The sequence below is a fragment of the Notolepis coatsorum genome, assembly GCF_963971535.1.
Source record: "Notolepis coatsorum genome assembly, chromosome: 2".
Classification (NCBI taxonomy): domain Eukaryota; kingdom Metazoa; phylum Chordata; class Actinopteri; order Aulopiformes; family Paralepididae; genus Notolepis; species Notolepis coatsorum.
In genome coordinates, this window is record NC_140166.1 from 40,447,291 (window position 1) to 40,471,085 (window position 23,795).

Genomic DNA, 23,795 nt, shown 5'->3' on the forward strand with positions numbered 1-23,795 from the left:
TTATTATTCTGAGATGCGGCTCACATCTGCGACCACAGCTGGGATGTTATTTAACACACTCCCTCATCTACAGCAGTAGAAATAGCAGTTAATAACTAGAAAACCACCCTTATACCCAGAATATCCTCCTAGGTCACTTCATCCTTTCACACAGAGAAGCCATATTTTGAAATGCAGTATTGCTGGTTCCAGAGTCTAGTTTCATACACACAAAATATGCTTTTGTTGCTAAGCAACGCAAAGAAGTGATTTATAATAATAATAATTTTTATAATAATAATAATAATAATAATAATAATAATAATAATATAATAATAATAATAATGCAGGACCTCTTTTAGGGGGTCTTTATTCGGCATGCAACAAACTCGACTTACAATTGGAGCGGCACACACACATGCATTGTCTTTTTCCTATTACCCATCCCGTCGTCCTTCCCCCCCATGGGCAGCCGGGAGCAGATAGGGCGTCAACGTGAGCCGCGCCCCGGGGACCAATCCAAGTGCTCCTGTCCGTCTTCGTCAAGGACGCCACAGCGTTAGCGATCTGTTGTTGTGCATGTTTTTCCATTGGGTTTATCTTATCGGGAGGGGAAACCCTTGCAAGCACAGGGGGAGAACATGCAAACTCCACACAGAAAGGCCCGGTAGATACCCCACCTGGGTACCTGGCAACCTGGTTCCCAAGCGGGAATCGAACCCAGGACCTTCTAGCTGTGAGGCGACAGTGTTACCCACTACCCCACCGTGCCACACTGCCACAGTGTGACATCACAGAGTAGGGGGCTGGAAGAACTTCTCAAATTTCTTGCTGTTCATAGTATTTTCACGACATGTTTTGCCATACAATATGGCACAATGCCACAGCTCATTGGCCACGGTTGTCATGTGATGATGATGTTCACCTGCTATATGGTTAGAGAACGGTTGTCTGGTAATCAGAAGGTTCCTAGTTCGATTCCAGCTCCTCCTGGCAGCGTGTCTTAAAGGAAAACTCCAACATTTTGGGAAATTAGCTTATTTAACATCTTCCCTGGAGTTAGACAAGAAGATACATACCTTTTTTGTCTCTGTGCGTGCATTTAGCTTAGGGAGCAGTCGCTCCGTTAGCATAGCTTAGCTTCATCACTGGAAGTGAGGCGGATCCGGAGCCTTACTTTAGTTTGATTGATTGATTGAAAAGTTTATTAACAGATTGCAGAATACACTCCAAATACAACTCCAAAACGTTCATGTAAACATGTTGTGACCTGTGTATTCACCACGTGGAGAAATAAAAAATAATTGAATTAGACAATTACGTTTTATAAGCAAATATACTCTGAACAATTTTTTTGCCCAACCACTCCTCTCTGAGCGCAGCCAGTGATTTCAACGTGACGCCGTGTTTGTTTACATTCTCATTCATTCAAAAGATCCGAACCGATTGAAGTTTATGGATACCATGACTTGAAATCCTCTTACCTTGACGATTAAAAGCCTCCCCAATTTAGAAAACAGTAATCCAAGCCCTGGTATATTGTTATACCGGACGCTCTGAGCTAACCGGAGCTAACGCAGAACAGGAGGATGGTAAAGCATATATAATGACTTCCTTTCTGGGGTTGTCAAAATGAAAGTGCGATGTTTATAGCAGTGGAAAACGTTTATTTTGTACATTATCTAACGTTAACACGAACTTAAACTAACTTTAGGTTAGTTGTAACGTTAGTTTAGGTTCGACAGGGACAGCACACATTAATGAACATGAATGTAAATGTGTGAGACAGTGTTACTGTTGTCCCTGGGCCTGGTGTTAAAAAGCAGCTAAAAAATAAAGCATAATATTTAAGCATTACATCACGCGCAGGAGTGGTTTGTGAACAATAAACCATGCCTAGGGGTGGTCGTTAGGCCCGAGGCGCAGCCGAGGGTCGTTAGACCCCCCTAGGCATGGTTTATTGTTCACAAATCACGACTGCAAGTGGTGTAAAGCTTTTATACAACTGCCACATTCATCCAACCTTATTTCTATACAATAAACACACATTAATCGAAGATTTATTGAAAAAACCATCCGCCAGAAAAAGTAGTTCCCACAACTACAAAAAAGACAATTTGCCTCCATGTGGAAGCAGATCGGAAGTGCATCCAACCAACTAACACATCCAACTGTGTATTATTGGAATGATTGAGAGAAGTTGCCTCATGTGGAAGCAGCTTGAAGTGCATCCAACCAACTAACACATCCAACTGTGTATTATTGGAATGATTGATTGAAAATTTTATTACCAGATGCAGAATGGGTACAATACAGTACGGCTCAATACACACAATTGTTAAGGGAATGCAGACCTACTTTCCATAGAACTTCATTCTTAGATGCTTCTATAGAAAGTAGGTAAAACAAATTAAAATGTTTTCTTTGCCCTATTCTTTAATCGCTATCAACATATCCATTTGTAAAGATTATTGTCCACCTTCTTGTGATCCGGCGGATTGATGTGATGTGATTCGGTTGTGGGCGGGTCCTGGGCCAGCAAGCGTGGACTGATCGCAATACATACGTGTAAATGGACTGTTTCAGCCAATCAGAATCGAGAAATTTGCATGCCGTTGTATAAATATGGCATACAGTTAATTAAGAACAGGTTAAAAACCCATCATACAAAATATGTACAGCAGACATGTACAGACAATGATACAACATATTAGGTACACACGATCATACATGTACATGTGGGCAAGCAAGCAGACAGGGTTAGGGTTATGAAGGGCTGTTGTGTAGTTATTTCATAACCATGTTTTGAGATGAATGATCTGTGTGTTTCAATATTGCAGATGTAAATTGGTATGGAGTTACAGGTCTTAGCAGCTCTCACAGACAACAGTTTTGTGAGGCAAACATTTTAAAACGCTTTTGATAAAAATGCAGTCCATTCCATTTACACATTTCAAAGGTGAAATACCATGGTTTTCTCCTTTTTAAGTGACAATGGTCTCTTTATGCACTCACTCACACCACAGAATCCAGCCACTTTTAGTACATTTTGGCACAAAATAGAATGTCTCCTCAATTTCAGATACGGTAATCTTTTCCCCCCAAGAACAATCCCTCTTCCCTTGATATTTCTCGCTTTTGTCTTTGTTCATTTGATTGATCAGATAAGTGCCCGGCTCTCGTTTCAAGTTGAAGGAGGTTTTCGTTTTTGGCTAATTAGCCCCGGCGGTCTTGGAGATTTCCTCTGAACGTCACAACAGTCTGTTGGACCGGTGGGGCCTTGTCACTATGAGTACGAGACTCCAAAACTTGGACCTTATCAGCCCACTGCCCCTCTGTTGTTGTGTCCTCGCCACACAATGGACCTGTAGTCCCTCCAAGATCCCAGTCACTGAGTGAGACAGGAAGGGCCAGTCATATATATATATATACTGTATATATGTATATATAAAATTATTGTGTGATTTGAAAGTGTTTTCTTTTTCTCAGGTACCTTTTATGCTTCTTTCGAGGTTCAACATGAGGTTCAAAATGCTTGTGTAATTGTATTTATTTATTTATTTATTTATTTATTTAACCAGGTTTGTCCCAATTGAGATCCAGGATCTCTTTTTACAAGGGAGACCTGGCCAAGAATAGCAGCAACACAAAGTTTCAACATACACACATCATAGACATTACAGATAAAAAGTAACGTTAAAACATTTGCACACAGAAAACGTGGTTACAGTAGGCTTCACCATAGCCTTGAATACATTCACAGTGTTACCAAGCTTTGGCTCTTCAGCTCGGACTGTGTAATAACTCTAAACACAGTGGTGGCCTTGTATAGCAGAGAGACCCTCTGGCCCAACCAGTGCAGTTCCTTTAGGGACTGTGCCCCGCTATCTCTCCTCTCTCTCTCTCTCTCTCTCTCTCTCTCTCTCTCTCTCTCCCCTCTCTCTCTCTCGGCCTCTCCTCTACCACCCGTGTTGCGGTAACGGACAGATCCCCGAGCGCTCCGGCCCCCAGGTCTGACGAGCAGAGGAGGAGGAGGGGGGGAGGGAGGGAGGAAGTTGTACTGTGGCTCCAGCCAGGAAGAGGGTCTCAGGGGTTTGTTATTCTTGTTGTCCGATAGCATCTACGTGGGTACCTCAGGGCCTGGTGTTTATTATGCTACCCAGGCAGAGAGTGAGGAGCTGGGGAGGTGGGGGGAGCGGTGGTAGGAGGAGGAGGAGAAGGCCCGGGTCTCGAGCAGCAGCGATTGCACGGTCCATCGCCATGGAGACCGCGCGGCGAGATGGGCGGGTGTCGACAGCAGCAGTCAACTGTCCTGCAGGAAGTGGCAGAAATGACACCTCGAGGCCCCAGGTGGCTGATGGGATGCCGTTCCCCAGCCGCTCATTATTCACTCTGCCAAAAGACAAGTCACTCCCCCCCCCCAACCCCCCCTCCACCATACCCTCTCTCTCTCTCCCAGCTGGGCAGATGTTTTCTTTTCTAATTGCTGGATAAGATTATCTCTGTTGGACGGAGAGTGGCAGGACGTGCCTGTGAGAGGCCCAGCTGACTGGTATGTGTTATGAACACTGTACAGATAGCTAGCCCCCCCCCCCACCCCGCCTCTACTGTGTAATGTAATGTAATATTGACCCTGTGTGTTTCGCTGGGCTTGACCCTGTAGGCAGAGCCCCCGAAACCAGAGCGCTGGGCCTGGACCTGGTCGGCGTGCGGCTCAACGAGGAGACGGGGAAGATCCTCGTGGCCGCTGACGACGCCACCTCCGTGCCCAACATCTACGCTTTCGGGGATATCGGCGAGGTAGGTGACGGGATGTCGACAGTGGGGCGGTTCCGTCCTGTGATGGCAAAAGCAACCATTCAAGTTCAAAATGGCCAAAGACAGAGTCCCATACAACCCAAGTTCAAGTTTCAACTTTCTTTATTAGTTGTCATACAAAAATACAGAATACTTTTATACTAAATGCTTTTTTTCTGTTTTGCTCCTGAGAGTGTGCTAGATAAAAAATAGATAAAGTATAAAATAGAAAGTCAAAAGTACGTAAACAACAAAGTGTAAACAAAAGTGTTCAATATACATATATACAATATACAATACAGAGTAGAAAAAATTAGTAACTGAGTTACAATACAATATACAGTACAATGCAGAAATGGGATGAGGTACAACTTAGGGTAAGGTGCAATGAGGTATGAGTTGTAGTGCAAATCTCTCCAGAGAAGCCCAAACAGGATTAAATTAACATTGTGTGTGTACGTGCTAATCCCAGCTCTGTTAAACTAGTCCTACCTGTTGGATTTAATGTCAGGGTTGTTTTTCCACTGCAGCCAGCTGTGAGCTTCCTTCCTGCCTCCCAGGCCTTATGACACACACACATACACAGACTGGCGTGTGATTGACATGGGCCTTTGATGAGTCTCGCTTAGCCCCGATCTGTCTGTCAACCTTTCAGTGGAGAGGCAGGACTCTGTTTAAAAGGTGGCGGCATTGATATCTTAGTTGATATGTCCAACAGCACTCTTTTCTTTTTCTCTCTCTCTCTCTCATTCACAAATACCGGTAGACACCTGCAGACTGCCAAGAAAGACATTAAAATGACGTATGTTACTGGTGTGTAAACATAGTTACTGAAATACCACTGCACACTCATTTCAAAGAGCATATAGACAGACACACACGCACACACACACACACACACACACACTCTCACACTCACACACACATACATACATACATACATACATACATACATACATACATACATACATACATACATACATACATACATACATACATACATGATTTATGATTTTATTACGGATCCCCATTAGCTGGTGCCATGGCAACCAGCTAATCTTCCTGGGGTCCACATACACACACATACACACACAGAACCAGAGGAGATGTCTCGGACAACAGGATGTGCAATGGTTATCAAACAGGTTGCTGATGTCTTAAGTCATGCTTTCAGAATTGCCCTGCAGCCGTGCTATTTCCTGTACTATTACAGTATCTGTGTGTGTGCGCACGCGTTTATGTTTGTCTAGACAACAAGGGCTGGCGCACATTCAGAACAACTTCTGTGAAATTAGGTGAAAAACACAAGACAACAGGGTGGGATGGTGCTGATAGTGTTTGAACTGCTAAACTGTTTAAAGGTTTAGACATTTCTACACACCGTCAATCAGACTGTCAATCATAGTTTTTCCAGTAATGGGCCACTCTGCGATTCAGCATGGCAACACCATTCTGATTGACAAGCGGTTTTGATAGTCTATCAGTGAGCTGGATACAATCCTACCTGGAGGGGAGAGAACAGATGGTGGAGGTAAACGGTACCCTATCCCCCCCCCCCCCCCCCCTCTCAGTGAACTGTGGTGTTCCGCAAGGAAGCATACTAGGACCGCTACTATTCCTAATTTATGCAAATGACATGTCGTCAGCTTGTGACTGCAACTTGTTCCTGTTTGTGGACGACTCAGCCCTGCTGGTCTCTGACAAGAACAAGTTACAGGTTGAAAAAGCCCTCAGCTCAGAACTAGGCAAAATCTGCATATGGCTCGCCGACAATAAACTATCATTACACCTGGGCAAAACAGAGTCCATTCTCTTCAGTTCAAATAACAAACTCAGCAAGACCGACAGCTTCTCAGTTACAGTGGGTGACAATATTGTCACAAGGAAAGATGAAATTACCTACCTGGGTTCCATCCTAGAGGCTAATCTTTCCTGTGACAAAATGGCATCCAATGTAATAAAAAAAAGTCAACCAACGAACTCTATTCTTGTACCGGATCTCCTCTCTGGTAAACAAGAATACCCTGAAGACTCTGGCAGGAGCACTCATTCAAGGGTACTACGACTATGCGTGCACCTCATGGTACCAAAGCACCTCAAAGGCGCTAAAAACAAAATTACAAACATCTCAAAACAAACTGGTCAGACTACTGCTTGACCTTACTCCTAGAACCCACCTCACCCCTGCCCACTTTGACAACCTAGAATGGCTTAGAGTAGACGACAGAGTACAGCAACTTGCAATGGGCCTGGTCTACAAGATACACTACGTGACCAAGGTACCCATGTACATGTCAAAATACTTCCCAAAGGTCAGTGAATATCACGATCACAACACCAGAGGGAGCTCCACAAATCATGTTAAACCCAGATTCGGCTCAAACAAGGGACTAAACACGTTTCGCAATTATGCCACATCAATGTGGAACGCCCTACCCACAGCTGTAAAGGAATGTGAATCACTACCCACTTTCAAAAACACTCTCAAAGAACACCTACCGGAGACTGCAATTCGAAACTGGCCCCTACAAATGTCCTAACCCAGTTGTACAGTAAATGACTTTTGTATGGCTTTGTCAGTATTCCAATGTACAGTGTACAGTGTCCCCCCCCCCCCCCCTACCCAACCCCCCCACCTCCAATGTACAGCCCCCACCCACCCACCCAACCCCACCCCACCCACCCACCCAACCTCCCCCAATGTACAGTTTCTACGTCAAATGTATATACGGTATACTCTTTTTCTGGACACTTTTTGTATCACAAACGGTACTGTATTTGCAAATCTGATATGTCATAAATGTATAGATGTAGCAGTACTGTCTATCTGTATGTCATGTATGTCATATATGTTATGATGAATTGAAAATGGGGGACCCTGATGTAAACAAGACGAAAGTCTTTCTCTGGTCTGCATCCCCTTAACAATTGTATGTATTGAGCTGTACTGTGCTGTACCCATTCTGCAATCTGTTAATAAACTTTTCAATCAATCAATCAATCAATCAATAGCAACTAAATTATTCCCATTGTTTTAACATCAATTCTGATTGACACTCGAATTCTGATTCATGGCAGTTTTTATGATGATGAGTATTGTTAATTGACCTATCTCAAATGCCTATCAACTAACATATTTTCTTGATCCTCCAATCACAACTGTTGTCAGAGGGAAGCGACAGTAATAATAATCACTATGCAACAACCATCAAATGCACACAGCACACACACCCACACGCACACACACACTCACTCAAACAAACAACACACTGCAGCACCCACTCTCCACACTTTAGATCACACAAACACACTTACACTTTATATTTATTGATAAAGGATTTGCACTACAACTCGTACACCTACTGTGAATTGTACCTAAACTGCACCTCGTCCATTTATGCCTTGCACTATATAGTATTGTATATTAGTACACTGCACAGTATTGTATATTGTATGGTAACTACGTCTACGAACATTGTACATATGTCTAAACTGAACACTGTGACCTCTTTTTTTTTTTCTTCTAATTTTTACTATGTTTTTATTTCATACTTATCTTGTCATGCACAGTCTCTGGAGCGCAACAGTAAGAAGCATTTTGTACAAAAGTATTCTGTACTTCTGTATGACAACTATTAAAGAAACTTGAAGAAACTTGAAACTTGTGATTGGAGGATCACGGAAAGAGGGCAGGACTTGAGATAGGTAAATTGTTATGGCTCAGTGGTGTGTGCGTGTGTGTGTTATACTGAAGGCCATTTGCTTTTCTTATTCACTTCGCTACCATTTCAATGAATGGTATTCACTTTGATATATTTCAAACCACGACAACTACAGCGGTGAAAGACGCAACCCAAGTCAGGCGATCATGACTTTGTAATTCCAACTGTGTGTTTCGCCCGTCTGCTATCCGAGTTCCCGAAGTGAAATTTGTATTGGCGAACATTAACACAGAAGCGAACGATGCACCATAATAATAATAATAATAATAATAATAATAATAATAATAATAATAATAATAATAATAATAATAATAATAATAATAATAATAATAATAGATCAAATTTATATAGCGCCTTTCATAGAACCCAAGGTCGCTTTACAATCAGGACAAAAAATAGGGCAAGGAAAGTAGGGGGGGGAGGGGGAAGAGGGGATGAGGGAAAGTAGGGGATAATGGACCTAATTTAATCTAAAACTAACTGATGGGGAAAGCCTTGGTGAAGAGGTGTGTTTTTAGAGCGGATTTGAAGGTGTCCAGGGTTGGGGCGTTGCAGATTTCGGGGGGGAGAGAGTTCCAGAGGGTAGGGGACGCCACGCTGAAGGCTCTGTCCCCAAAAGTCTGTAACCTGGTGCGAGGGATGGAGAGGAGACCTAGATCAAAGGATCGTAGGTTCCGGGATGGAGTGTACTGGTGGAGGAGATCAGACAGGTACCGGGGGGCGAGGGCATGGAGGGATTTGTAGGTGAGGAGCAGGAGTTTGAAGGTGATGCGGAACCTGACTGGAAGCCAGTGGAGATGGGTGGGGGTGATGTGCTGCCAGGGCTTGGTGTGAGTGAGAACCCTGGCAGCTGAGTTCTGGACATACTGGAGCCTGTCCAGGGCTTTGCTGGGTACCCCGAACAGGACTCCATTACAGTAGTCCAACCGGGAGGTGACAAATGAGTGGATCAGGGTCTCAGCCACAGAGTCTGAGAGTGAGGGTCGATGTTCCTGAGGTGTTCCTGAGGTGGTAGAAGGCAGACTTGGTGACAGATTTGATGTGGGAGTGAAATGAAAGTGTGGAGTCAAGGGTGACGCCCAGGTTACGGACTTCGAGAGACGGGGAGATGGAACAGCCGTCAACGTGGAAGAGGAGATCTCCAACCTTCCCGAGCAGTGCCTTGGGGGCCACAACCATGAGCTCTGTCTTTTTGCTGTTGAGTTTAAGTAATTTGGTTGCCATCCAGGTTTTTATAGCGTGGAGGCAGTTGACTACAGACTGTGGGGGGAGCTGGGAGGATGGTGAGGTGCTGATGTAGAGCTGAGTATCATCAGCATAACAGTGAAAGTTGAGTCCGTGGTGACGTATAATCTGACCGAGGGGGAGCATGTAAATGGTGAATAGTAGGGGACCCAGCACAGAGCCCTGGGGGACACCGTGGTTGACTGGGGCCGGGGGGGAGGATGAGCCGCTGACGCTGACAAACTGAGATCTATTTGTGAGATATGAATGAAACCATGACAGAGCTGTACCGGTGATGCCTAGGTTGTTGGAGAGGCATTTGAGGAGGACTGAGTGGGATATTGTGTCGAACGCCATACCTGAGTAGAGCTCCAGACTCATGATCGGAAGATCACCGGTTCGAGCCCCGGTCAAGGTTGTTGTCGGAAAGTGGTGTTGTCCTCTGGACTAGTCAGTAACAATGCCCCTGTTACGGTGCCAGTGTATGGCAGCCATTGAGCCTGCGTAGCCCAAGGTCGGGTGCTACCAGTGGTGATGAAGGAGGCAATTTCCACCCTACATTGTGGGGAGCGCTTTGAGTGTCTAGAAAAGCGCTATATAAATGTAATGAATTATTATTATTATTATTATACCCCGTCCTGGCGTCAAAGTCCACCAACATGGCGGCCAAGTGAATGAGGCAAATCGACACTGTTCTCTGCTTCCAGGGTCGCCCTGAGCTGACCCCTACTGCCATCAGAGCCGGGAAGCTTCTCGCCCGCAGACTGGCAGGCCAGAGCAGTGAGCTCATGAACTATGAAAATGTAAGAGACACACACACACACACCCACTCACACACAAACACACACTTTGGTCATTTCCCCACATCTTTCCACAGCTCCTCTTTGAGCCTATTGTTTCATTCTTGCGTTTGAGTCAAATGAGTGCGCGTTCTGGTCAGACGGTCCCTCCTCCCGTCCGCCCCCCCCCCCCGAGACTGATTCATACTATTTACAGTAATGGGCCCGTAATCTTCAATTCACCATCAGAGGCCTTTTCTAAAATACATGACGACAGACATACTGCTTAAATAAAAAATCACATTGTTTAACCTCAGTTCAATCAAATTCCTTTTATTGTGAGACTTCATGGCAGTTTTTCTTTCTTGATGATGTATTGTGTTACTTACTAAGTAATTGTTAATTGTTTAGGGCTGTGTATTCATGCTACATGCTTTATTGCACATCTGTGTGTGTGTGTATGTGTATGTGTGTGTGTGTGTGTGTTGTGTGTTTTTGTTTGTTTGTGCTAGGTGGCTACGGCAGTCTTTACCCCTCTGGAGTACGGCTGCGTGGGCCTGTCTGAGGAGGAAGCGGAACGAAAACTTGGGAAGGACGCCATAGAAGTACTGTATTGTGTACCTAATACAAATAAAATACATAGAAGTACTGCATTGTGTACCTAATACAAATAAAGTACATAGAAGTACTGCGTTGTGTACCTAATACAAATAAAGTACATAGAAGTACTGCGTTGTGTACCTAATACAAATAAAATACACACTGATTTAGGGCTGAACAATATGAACCATACGCACAATGTATCACTTTGGAATTATTCTAGCAGGTAATGCCCTTGTGTTATACTGGCTACTTGCATTGCAGATATAGTCTTAGACTATGGCCCAGTTTATAATCAACATTCGTTTTCATGTCGTTCAAAACTCTTTCAGTAACACTTTGTCGGAACACATTTACCTGTTTTGTACACGCGGCAGTTTTCTGAAAACGAATGTGGACTTGCCTGAAATGGAAACAAGGTCGTTTATGTTGGCGCCAGTAGATTCTGTGCAGCTCCTGCAGCTTAGATCAGCCACACGTTGCAAATCGCTATATGGAGATGAATTTGATATATCAAGTATGTATCCGTTACACTTTTTTTTAACCCTTTCACTACCACGGTTAACCGTCTCTAGTGTGGTAGTGAAAGGGTTAACCCTTTGTCGCGTGGCAGTGAAAAGGGTTAACCTTCTGTATTGCCGCCGTGAAAAGGGTTAACCCTTTGTCGCGTGGCAGTGAAAAGGGTTAACCTTCTGTATTGCCGCCGTGAAAAGGGTTAACCCTTTGGTAGCCTGGTAGTGAAAGGGTTCATCTCCGATTACGCGCCGCGCGCATTCACGCATGTGTAAATATATGTACCGGTAGTTTCGGGAGGCGCGTGCACAATAAAAGCACGGCGGCGTGCCCAGCTGCTCACCTGCGCCGGGGGGGCAGAGGCAAAATCGCTTACCCGGTGAGGCGTGCCCCCCCCCCCCCCCCCCCTCTCCCCGTGACTGACAGGCGAGCAGGAGGCCTGATTGAGGTGTGTGTGGGGCGACGACAGGCCGCTGTCTGATCTGAGGAGCCGCGCGCACTAGCGCAGCCCTGACAGCTGCTGCAGCGGCCCGGCGGCTTGTGTCGGCACGCTCGATATAAAACACCAGCGCACATCTGGGTCTCAACGTCTGAGATGTAAACTCGAACGAGCAGGTTGTGATGTTTCTAAAAATACAAAAAAATACAATTGATCAATACATTGATTGATTACTTCATTGACACAACAGTAAAACAACATTTGAAACAACAATGTCAAACGCTGGTCAAATAGATAGGACACAATAAAGCCATTGGCTTGTTTCCATTGTGGTCCATTTACATCATAGAACATAAAAAGGCACGAAAACACGAAAGAACATGTACACAGACAGGACACCCTAAATGCAAGTACAAAAACACCTAACCTGAAAACTCATGAAGTCAACTAATGTTAACACTATGATCGCCGCGGACGAGTTTTCATGTCATTCCGAGCCATGCTCATTCTGCCGAAGACGCCGTAACTCGTCTTTGATGTCAATATTTAAAAAATCTGTCAACGAAATCATATTTCCTTTCCGGAGCCCTGAGACACACTGCTGATCTCCTCTCAACTCTCTAGCGGTTCAAGAGCGCCATCTGGTGGCCAATCGGCAGATCGCCAACCGGATATTAACCTTTGAACCGGTAGTGCTCATCCATATGTGGTCCGGCCACTCGCTATAGCTCCCGCGACTCCATCTTGAAACACCGGATAATAGATCGCTCTAACTCAATAAACAACGTTATTTGGACGTATATACTATTATACAACCTGGAAATGGATCGGGCATTTCTACATCCCATAATAGAAAAAAATCTGTTCCACGCTCATCTGCCAGCGGCGAGAGGAAGCCACGGTAAGATTCAGCGTTATTTTCTAACGTATTCTATACTAACTGATCTGATGAACATATGACCCACTCTGGATGAATCATCTAACGCTGCCCACGGAATTATAAACGATCCCCCGCCCATCCGGTCAAGATCAGATGATAAGTAGTAACTCCTAGAAGCACATCCAGTTGAAACTTTTTATCTCGCACAGATTCCTACCAAACTGTATTTGATCATCAATATAATGCATTTAGGGCTATAAATCACGTTCTGAAGAAAGCTGCAGAAAACAATAAAAACATACTTATACTTTAGACCATATTTTAGTATGAATATGTGAATGAAAAAGTTTAACGTTGCTACACCCTGAACAATACATATAGGACATTGAATGGGCCATAATAATGGCAATTTAGCAATAGAATTTAAAAAGTTATAGCCCTGCAAAGAAGGGGAACTTCTCCATAGACAAATAGAGCTGGCGAGGGATGGTAAATTATGAATTTAACCCATGGCGATTAAAGTGTTAAAAGAAATTAAAAACCGCAACACTTCAAAGCAACTCATGATAAAAGTTCACACATCACACAACATCCTTTTTTTGGAACTGTACATAGCCATTTTGTTATTTACATTTTACATAGTATAATATCTACATCCTGTTATCTTCACGGCACACTTTTTAGAACTGTATATACAGTAGTCATCTTTATTTTCTCTCATATTTTATTCTTATTCTATGCTCATTTTATTGTATTTATATTATTGGAAGCTGCTGTGGTCGAGGGTCCACAACAAATTGAATTTCACTCTTTATTTGCTGTAAGGTACTGAAATACGTGACAATAAAGGAATTGGAAAATCTGACATCATATGGGATGTGGTAACTGGGTCACTTTATTAGGATGTGATATGAGATCTATAGTAATTCCTGTGTGTGTGTGTGTCTGTGTGTATAGGTCTATCATGCTTTCTACAAGCCTCTGGAGTTCACTGTGGCTGAGAGGGATGCTAGCCAGTGTTATATAAAGGTAGGAATCAAACCCGGAGACCAAACAGGTCATCGCTAACCAGAAGTCTTGGTTGATGTGCCAGGAGAGTCCTGGTTATTTGCACTTACAAACATGCATTCTGGAATAAAAGAAGTAAAAGAAGAACAGTTCAAATGTGCAGGAATGGTCAAAAAGCCTTAAAAAGCTTATAAGCGACCCCCCCCTCTTAAACCTATATAGAATAACTACACAGAAAATCCCCCCCCACACACATTATGCGCAAACACACATGCGCATATCCCTCTCTCATACACACACACAGATACATACAATGCAGCATTGCGCAGATGCACTCCGGTGCTGGCTGCAGCAGACTATACATACGCTGTCTCAGACATACTGTAGTCGACATGTGTCAACAAATGTACATGCCTGTTTGAATTTATGTTGTACCATTATTACTGTAAAAATTTAATGATTGTGAAATGATTGTTTAATGAGACTATGAGCTGTATGTGTATGTCGCTGAATTTCCCTGTGAGGGATTAATAAAAGATATCCTTATCCTTATACAACAATTATAATGTTGAAAAAAAAAAGACTACTCACAAATACACAAGGATACTAAAACTACAGGATCTGTAGTTATTTTTTAAGCATGCTTTTAAATGTATTTAAAGTGGAACATGTTTCTGTTAGATTTTTTATATCATTCCACATCACTGCACCTTGATAGTTGATGTTCTCCCCTCTTCAGGTGGTGTGTGAGCGAGGTGGAGGTCAGAAGATGCTGGGTCTACATTTCACAGGTCCCAACGCTGGAGAGGTCACTCAGGGTTTCGCTATGGGCTTCAAGTAAGTCCCTCTCCTTACGTGATGCTGACCCAATGTTAACAGATGTTCAGCCACGTCATTTGATTGGTCAAACAGACTTTCAGCCACGTCATTTGATTGGTCAAACAGACTTTCAGCCACGTCATTTGATTGGTCAAACAGACTTTCAGCCAGGTCATTTGATTGGTCAAACAGACTTTCAGCCAGGTCATTTGATTGGTCAAACAGACTTTCAGCCACGTCATTTGATTGGTCAAACAGACTTTCAGCCAGGTCATTTGATTGGTCAAACAGACTTTCAGCCACGTCATTTGATTGGTCAAACAGACTTTCAGCCACGTCATTTGATTGGTCAAACAGACTTTCAGCCAGGTCATTTGATTGATTAAACAGACTTTCAGCCAGGTCATTTGATTGGTCAAACAGACTTTCAGCCAGGTCATTTGATTGGTCAAACAGACTTTCAGCCAGGTCATTTGATTGGTTAAACAGACTTTCAGCCAGGTCATTTGATTGGTCAAACAGACTTTCAGCCAGGTCATTTGATTGGTCAAACAGACTTTCAGCCAGGTCATTTGATTGGTCAAACAGACTTTCAGCCAAGTCATTTGATTGGTCAAACAGACTTTCCAAACCGTTGCTTTATGAGCCTGTATGTTGGACTGTGAAACGTGCCAAAATATCCCATCATGATATTTTGTCTTGACAGTAGTTTTGACGGTATGATGGTATTTGACAATGTTAGTTTTTCAGTGCAAATTTAAATGTGAGATCTTTCTTATGTCTTTATTGTAAAACATTTGTTTTACTTTTTAACACTGCTGCAAGGGGGAAACATTTGAATGACCTTATATATATATGTAATATATTGTGGATAACGGAATTGTAGAAATCCATACCGCTGCATGCACCCATGATGGTACACCTTCCAGGACTACCTCGAAGCTGCACTTTTTCTTTCTTTACTGTTGCTAAGCAAACAGTTCATAATAACCAGGGAACTCGTTAATATATTTCTTACCTCCTCCTGGATTTCACTCTTTTTTGATCGTTTATTGTTTTATTTTGATCCCCGTTAGTTGTTACCAAGGCAACGACTACAACTTCCTGGGGTCCACAACTCATTTCATGTGTCGCAGATGTTGGTACCCTGGAGGGTGTTGAGTCTGGAGCCTATAACTGCAGTAAATCACAGACCCCCCCCCCCCCCCCCCCGCTGATACTATTGCTATATGACAGTATGAAAATACTCACAATAACCAGCTGTTTTGGATCAGCAGAAATCCCATGATGACTATATATAACAGGGGTTCTCAAACTTTTTTATACCACGACCCCATCTTATTTAGGATATTTTTTTTGCGACCCCACACTTAACTCATTCAGCGCCAGGGGTCGCTGTCTACCTTCTGGGTAGAACGCCATCGCTGTAAGTCAATGGGGAGACTGTGAAACTTGCGAGTGCTTAAAATTTATTTTATATTATAGCTATGGATCCAATAACACTGTAGATTTGTCAGTGAGTTGCTTCCAGTCAACATGCACAAAACAGATTGTTTTTTCATCCGTACATTTCAGTTTTATAGCGTTTTGAATGAGTATAGTTTGGGTGATTCTTAGTAACCCCAGGAAAAGACGCTATAATAGCCCTTTAGTGAAATCCACTTATCACGTTGTAATTTTTCGCCTGATTATCGAATCTTCCTGAAATCAACGCTAGATTATCGTTATTATCCTTCCTCATGACCCATGCTCACCCCCCCCCCCCCCCCCCCAACGGTAAACAGCACAACACAGTCCACACAGATAGCTTCGATTGCGGGAGAAAGAAATATCAGATCAACGCAAGATTTGATATATAGTGTTCTTACCTTGTCTCTGATGTAATGCAAAAAAAATAATCCAATTATCTGATTGCCATTCCAAATACTGCTCGCAGAGGTCCGTCCCACGTTGTCCGGCATTGCATATGAAGGGGGGGGGGGGGGGGCAGCCTCGTAGATGTATCGTTGTAAACGCTCGTCCTGCCGGAGTATTTAAACCCCGCCCGCACGGCTGAACTTGATCATGCATATTTATTAGAAAATTTTATTACAGCACTATGTTATCAATACACATTTAGAAAACGAGGCATATTTAGCCAAAATATGTTGCCAGAAAATGAAAAAAAAATAAACGTTTACTTGCCAATGTGCTGTTACCTACCTACGACCCCAGTTTAAGAACCGCTGATATATAACATGTAATTTCTAGAGCTCGTATGCCGGGTCTTTTAGCATCATCTTTAGCAGACAGACACAGGCCTTGCTCTAGAACTAATGAGAGCCAGTGTGGGAAGGCGGCAGAATGAATGACCCCAGTGTGTCTTGTCTGTCTCCAGGTGCGGAGCCACCATCTCTCACCTGATGGACACCGTGGGGATCCACCCCACCTGTTCTGAAGAGCTGACCAAGCTGAACGTCACCAAGCGCTCCGGCCTCGACGCCGCCGTTACCGGCTGCTGAGGTTAAGAACCCCCGGCCTCTGAACACGTCTGAGCACACAGGGTCCCCTCAGTGTTAGTCTCTAGTGGCTGCTCGCTCGCTCGTCTCCCTCCCTCTCTCACAACGGTGCGGGCTAAAGCCACGGTGGTTCTGTCTCTCTCTCTCCCTCTCTCACAACGGTGCGGGCTAAAGCCACGGTGGTTCTGTCTCTCTCTCTCCCTCTCTCACAACGGTGCGGGCTAAAGCCACGGTGGTTCTGTCTCTCTCTCTCCCTCTCTCACAACGGTGCGGGCTAAAGCCACGGTGGTTCTGTCTCTCTCCCTCCCTCTCTCACAACGGTGCGGGCTAAAGCCACGGTGGTTCTGTCTCTCTCCCTCCCTCTCTCACAACGGTGCGGGCTAAAGCCACGGTGGTTCTGTCTCTCTCCCTCCCTCTCTCACAACGGTGCGGGCTAAAGCCACGGTGGTTCTGTCTCTCTCCCTCCCTCTCTCACAACGGTGCGGGCTAAAGCCACGGTGGTTCTGTCTCTCTCTCTCTCTCTCTCTCTCTCTCTCTCTCTCTCTCGCTCTCTCGCTCTCTCGCTCTCTCTCGCTCTCTCGCTCTCTCGCTCTCTCGCTCTCTCTCTCTCTCTCTCTCTCTCTCCTCTCTCTCTCTCTCTCTCTCTCTCTATCTATATATATATATATATATATATATATATATATATATATATATATATATATATATATATATATATATAGAATGGCTGCCCGTGTCACACAGCCCATGCCCATGATGCTCTTCACTCCATGTCGCGAGCGACTGGGTCCCATCGTAATGCAGGTCAGCGCGGGTGTGTTGCTACATGCAGGGGCGAGCCCAGGTCAGCGCCAGTGAGGCGTCACGTGATAATCGGAGAATGATTATCCCATTTAGATAGAGTTTATGTTGCTTACCCTCTGAAAGCAAGGGTTATAGATCTCGGTTTAGCAAAAGGTTTCGACCGCAAAGCAAGCAGCCTTTAAATAAACGGGCCCATAAATCAGGATTAGGACTTTTGGGCTCAGGGTTTGGTTTGAAATGCATTGGGCCCTAGCGTTTTATATTCTTCTGAATATATATATTCTGCAAATATTGTTGTTTCTCCGGCTGTACTTCCTGTCCATTAGTCTTGGAGGTGACACATGCCGTGGCCCCCCTCCCCCCTGACACTGATGGATGGCCCTGGGGCCGTCGCTGCTGCGACACCGCCCCATTTCCCATGGACACACACAAACAGTGAGAGGGCCGCCTGTCAGTCAGTCAGTGGGACCTGGCCAGAGAGCACGCTTGTTTAGGCCCTCTGTGAGACCAACCAACCCCCCATACCCCCCACTCCTCCCCTCCCCAATGCACAAAGGAATACAGTGGGACTACAATAACAGGCTTTTTTCAGGCGCTGTGTATGGACACCTCAATCCAGGCTCTGGAAACTCCAGCCCCTCTTTCACAGAGAGAGAGCTAAAGTGAATCAGCCTCCGTTTTACAGTTGTAGTACTCCAGCTTTCCCAAAGGTGGCACTATTGTCCTCCGATTTTTTCCCCCCCACTTCTCTAGTTCAAGGAAGGATACAGCAGCAAGTCAATGGATAAAACATTAAGCTTCGATGCGTTCAAGGTGCAGGTCTAATCCCCTTTTAATCCTTATAAAAGATATGTGGTTTTATGTGGCCAATGTTGGACGGCAGGGGGATGTTATGGAGCCCAAACCGATAAGTGTTATCTGTTTCCGTGGATTCACATGTGAAGATAGACTCTTAATGATTTGTCAAATTACTCAAAATATTGGGAAAAAGTCAAGGCTACTACGACATCCCTGGCTAATCTGGGCTCCGTTGAGTTCAGGAGGAGGGAGGATAAGGAGAGCGCCGCGCACGACCGGACCGCGCCGGACACGGCAGAGAGGAGAGGAGAGGAGAGGAGAGGAGAGGAGAGGAGAGGAGAGGAGAGGAGAGGAGAGGAGAGGAGAGGAGAGGAGAGGAGAGAAGAGGGGAGGGGAGGGGAGGGGAGGAGAGGAGAGGGGAGAGGAGAGCGGCACACACAGTGGCGTGCCACGGTGCCGAGGGGGGCTAAGAGGAGGCCACTAGCCCTAGTTTATTTATGTTTGAAGTCTAATCTGCCCGGCCTGATTAATGATCCTGACGAGGGGAGTGACAGCGTGCTGGGAGACGGAGGGAGGAAAGAGAGAAGAGAGAAGAGAGGCGAGCGAGAGAGAGAGAGAGAGAGCTACCAGGTTTATTTGGACCTGGGGCTGAGGGAGGGGAGAGCGTGGGGATGCGGCCTGGGATGGGGGGGGTGGGGTTGGGGGGGGGGGGGGGGGGGATTCCTGTGTGCTCTGTTCAGGGACGGGGTGCTGACTGAAGGACCCTGACCTCGGCTCAGCGGGAACAGCTTGACTCCGTCACCCGGAGCACCGAGGAGGGCTCACATGCGCACAGCGCCGCATGGCTGAGGCCCGCACTGAGGCTCCGGGGCCCAGGGCCCGACCCAACTGAGCGGTGGTGGTGGTAGTAGTGTGTTTGCCCAGGGTAAATGACTCTATATCCCTGCTCTTTAACGAGGCACTTCAGAGACCCGGGCCTGGCCCAAGGCAACATGAGGGAAGTCATTGAGGCGATCGATGTAACAGTAATGTCTGTTTACTTTTTCCTCTCTGTTTCCTCCCTCCCCCCCACCCGACTGCACTGTTATTCTACTCTCGGCTGCATTTGCGCACAAAAAAAAGGCAGGAGTTGTGATTTCTTTGACTGAACTATATTTTTTTATGTAATGTCTGTTGTGTTTTTGAGTTTTTCCTTTTATTCAGTGTTGCCTTGGGCCGCGAGGTCGCTTCCAGTGGGGACGCTAGCTGGCCTCAGCCGTGCGGAACGCCATGCTTCAAGGGGTCAGGGTTCAACTTTCAAGTCGGCCAGTTAATGATGACTTGCGCTAAAAACCCACTACTGGGGAGCGCATGTCTGATGTCACCTGGCCAACAACTTAGTTAGTTACTGTAAATAGAGGAGTCTAATCTGCCATAAAGGCTTTGTGTTACATTATTTATATGTAAATGAATAACGTATGAGAATTAAAATAATGATGTCCACTGATTCAGTGCTCCGTTGTATTCTCTCTGTGTGTGTGTGTGTGTGTGTGTGTGTGTGTGTGTGTGTGTGTGTCTGTGTCTGTGTCTGTGTCTGTGTGTGTGTGTGTGTGTGAGAGAGAGAATGGCATGAAAGCATGCCTACACAAAACGAACCCTAACTAACCTTACTGTCATGCACTTGTCCTAATATACTAACCTACACTGTAACACTAAACACATGACACATGAACATTGTTACTCAGCTGATAGACTTGTACCCTTCCTGATGACTTGTAAGTCGCTTTGGATAAAAGCGTCAGCTAAATGACTAAATGTAAACATGCATTTGTGTGCACGTTTGCATTATACTGTATACATTGTATTGCTTGCTTGCGCACATATATAATAATAACGCACATGTGTGTGTATTTATTTAAATGTGTGTTGTCATCCTGGAGCTTGTTTGTAGTTGGCCGGTCTGTGTATGGGGAGCGTTGCAGTGCAGGGGAGGTCACACTCTGACCCCTGGTCTTCTCTGCTGACAGCCTCCTCTGCTATGCAGCCCTGTCACTCAACCCTCTGCGCCAACAATGGCAGAAATTCCTCGCTGTTTGTTTGGTTAAGGACAGAGCTACAGAGCTCTCCGAAACCCCTGAACCTCCTCAAGGATCCACACCAGGGCTCTCTCTCTCGCTCCTCCTCGTGTCAATCTGAGAGACCCAGACAACCAGGAGTAAAGTTCACCCGCCACTGCCCCCCTACCCCCCCCCCCCCCCCGTCTCGAGAACAGTCGACCCCATTTAGTGATTGTGTTCCCCCCTCGGTCTCCCTGCTCCGCAGTGGAGCAAACAGGCTAAATCCACCTTGAAACGCACTTAGTCGAACATGTCAGAGTTGCACCGGGTTACATGCTCCGTCTTAATCCAGGCCTATTGAACGTTGACAGTCGTGTCTGTGTGAGAGAGTCTGCATTCACCTGGGCCTTTTGTCACTTTAGGCCTTGAGCCATCGCAGCCTCACTGGAGGAGCTGAGACGCACACACACATTGTGTACACACACACACACACATGTTGGGTACACACAGACCCTCAGCCACAGTTGAAGCCTGGAGGAGTTGGGAGACAGAAACAGATACATACCTTGTGTAAACATTTGCCAAAAAAATAAATGAACGCTCCTGAACAGAAAAGACTCAACCAGGCGAGGATTATCCCTGAGAAATGAATAGGGACCAATTATGACTGGTCTGTTGTACCGCCAGTGTCCTCCTCAAGCTGTCGGGACGAGAGGCCTGCGGGCCCCGGACGAGGCGTGGCTCCTGGGGGGGGGGGGGGAAGGGGGGGGGGGGAGGAGGGAGAAGGAGGGGGGGGGGAGGAGGGAGAAGGAGGGAGGTGGTCCCGCGAGAGGCTCCAAGGGAGGCCCCTCTCAGACCTGTAGGCCAAGTTTAGTCTCAAACTGGTTTAGTCTCAAACTGTCTGCTCCTAATTGCCTCCTAGGGTTCAAGACAATTAGCTCAAAAGAGCCCCTGAAGCTGTGTGCGCGGGCCTAATGGTAGGCTCACGAAAACAGCCATTTGAAGCACCGAGGGGGTGTCGAGCTAGAGTTGCATGCTTTCAGTGTCATTTGCCTTAGGGCTAAGTTTACACAGTTGAAATGCTGCTAAATGACCCATTACCTCGAGGCCTGTTGTGCCTCTGTGTGTGTGTGTGTGCTCCCAGACCAAGGTCATCGGCTCTTTCTTTCCCCCCCTCGAGCTTGTGACCGAGTCTGGAGTCTGAAGAATCACTCCCTTTCTGGAATCTCAAGGTTTTCGTTATCTTTTTTTCTTTTCTTCTCCCTTTCTTCACTCTCCGAATGGATTTGTAAACTGCACAGTTCGGCTACTAGGAGGGTTTGTACTTGTACAACAGCTGTGGCCCATAGAAGAAAAGCTTCAATCAACAAGCCACCTCCTCACTTCTCCCCCCGTCGTCGTTTCTTTGCCTTTGGTTGCAGTGGGGGAGAGAGGCTCGGGCTCTGATACAGCTCGTCTCGGGCCGAGGGAAACTAGATTTGACACTGCACAGTATCGGGGGGTCCTGTTGGTAGCAGAGGTGAGGGTCTGTGAAAGGGGGCTTATCAAACCCAGATAAGAACAGATATCCCTCAGGAATGGGCTTAATTCAATGCACATGGCTGGCCGTAAGTGGAGCCTTATCTGAGAGGATGTGTGTGTGTCTGAACGTGAGTGAGATGCACCGCTGTGGTCGGTTGGGGGGGCTTTCGCTTTGCCCAGACTGGTTTCAGCCGACCACAGCCTTTAACGTGGGCCGTGGCCAATAGTAATAAGGGTGTGTGTGTGACCATGTCATCGTCTGTGGTTCCAATCCCCAGACATCAATAATGGAGCAATTATAATCGGCGACCTCAAACCCCTAAACCATTCTAGTAGTCGGTCTTGGCCACACAGGAAGCGTTCCTATTATCTCTGAATACTGGGGCAAGGGTTAATGAGCTGTTGTTTGCCCAATCACATGCCACACAAACGGGACATTGTTTGTTTGTGTGTGTGCCAGTTCAGACCACACTGATCAGGATGATAGACTGCATCTATAATTAATGCCTGCTACATTGGTGTTTGGGGTTAAACAAGATAAGACTGGTGATATATACAGTATTCTCCATAGTCACCCTTATTGTCATTAGTTACTACCATGCAGAGGCACCTCCTTCCACCCGACAAATTTGAATTTAAGTTTGATCAGATGGCCTGTATAATAAATAAGCATCTTGAATTACTTATCCATTAATTGCACTTTATATTTAGATATATACGACCCCACACACACACACACACACAGACACACAGTGAATAAATATGTGCTTTATGGGACTTCCTACAAGCTTGCCCCCAAACCATTAGAGGAAAACCGAAAGCAATCGTTGCAAACGTTGAGATGAAAGTTTCAAGTTCCGAATGAACCCCCCCACCCCCAGATGTTATCAGCCTGACACAGATAACAGGAAATCAAAGCTTTTATCTTCCTCCTCTGTGACACTACTCCCCACACTACAGCCAAAACATTTAGGTTGGGGTTTTGGAGACTTGCAGTAGAGTGTGCGGAACAGTTGGTTTGACTGACTGCTAACTGTCCCGTCTGTAAACGCACACACACATACACACACACACTGCTCTGTGTGGGTTTTTTTTAATCCGATTCCCGATTTTAATCGATTTTTTTTCTCTTGATAACTAGAAACGCATAGGAAATCATTCAAATAACCTTTGTTTTTATTTGACAAAAAAAAATGATCAAACCAAGATGAATTTCCCTATTGGGATTGAAGTGCAAACCTAACTTTCACCAATCTTCACTTGATTTTTTTATTATTATTTATATATATATATAAAAGGTTACTCTTGATCAAACAAAGATTAATGTAATCAAACAAGAATGAATTGCCCTATTGGGATTAATAAAGTGCAAATCTAA

At 45.3% G+C, this 23,795-nt stretch overlaps 1 protein-coding gene across 1 annotated transcript in view; it reads left to right on the plus strand.

Annotated features, from left to right (window-relative positions):
- Positions 1-17,842, plus strand: part of txnrd2.2 (thioredoxin reductase 2, tandem duplicate 2) — a gene marked incomplete at its 5' end in the record, with an annotated part of 45,826 nt that extends 27,984 nt beyond the window's left edge. Inside the window, 6 exons of the mRNA XM_084336696.1 lie at positions 4,643-4,779; positions 10,430-10,525; positions 11,014-11,106; positions 13,891-13,962; positions 14,681-14,778; positions 17,138-17,842. Of these exons, the coding sequence (XP_084192822.1) occupies positions 4,643-4,779; positions 10,430-10,525; positions 11,014-11,106; positions 13,891-13,962; positions 14,681-14,778; positions 17,138-17,261 (620 nt within the window). The 3' untranslated portion in view covers positions 17,262-17,842. The remainder of the gene's footprint in view (positions 1-4,642; positions 4,780-10,429; positions 10,526-11,013; positions 11,107-13,890; positions 13,963-14,680; positions 14,779-17,137) is intronic.
- Positions 17,843-23,795: the final 5,953 nt, after the last annotated feature.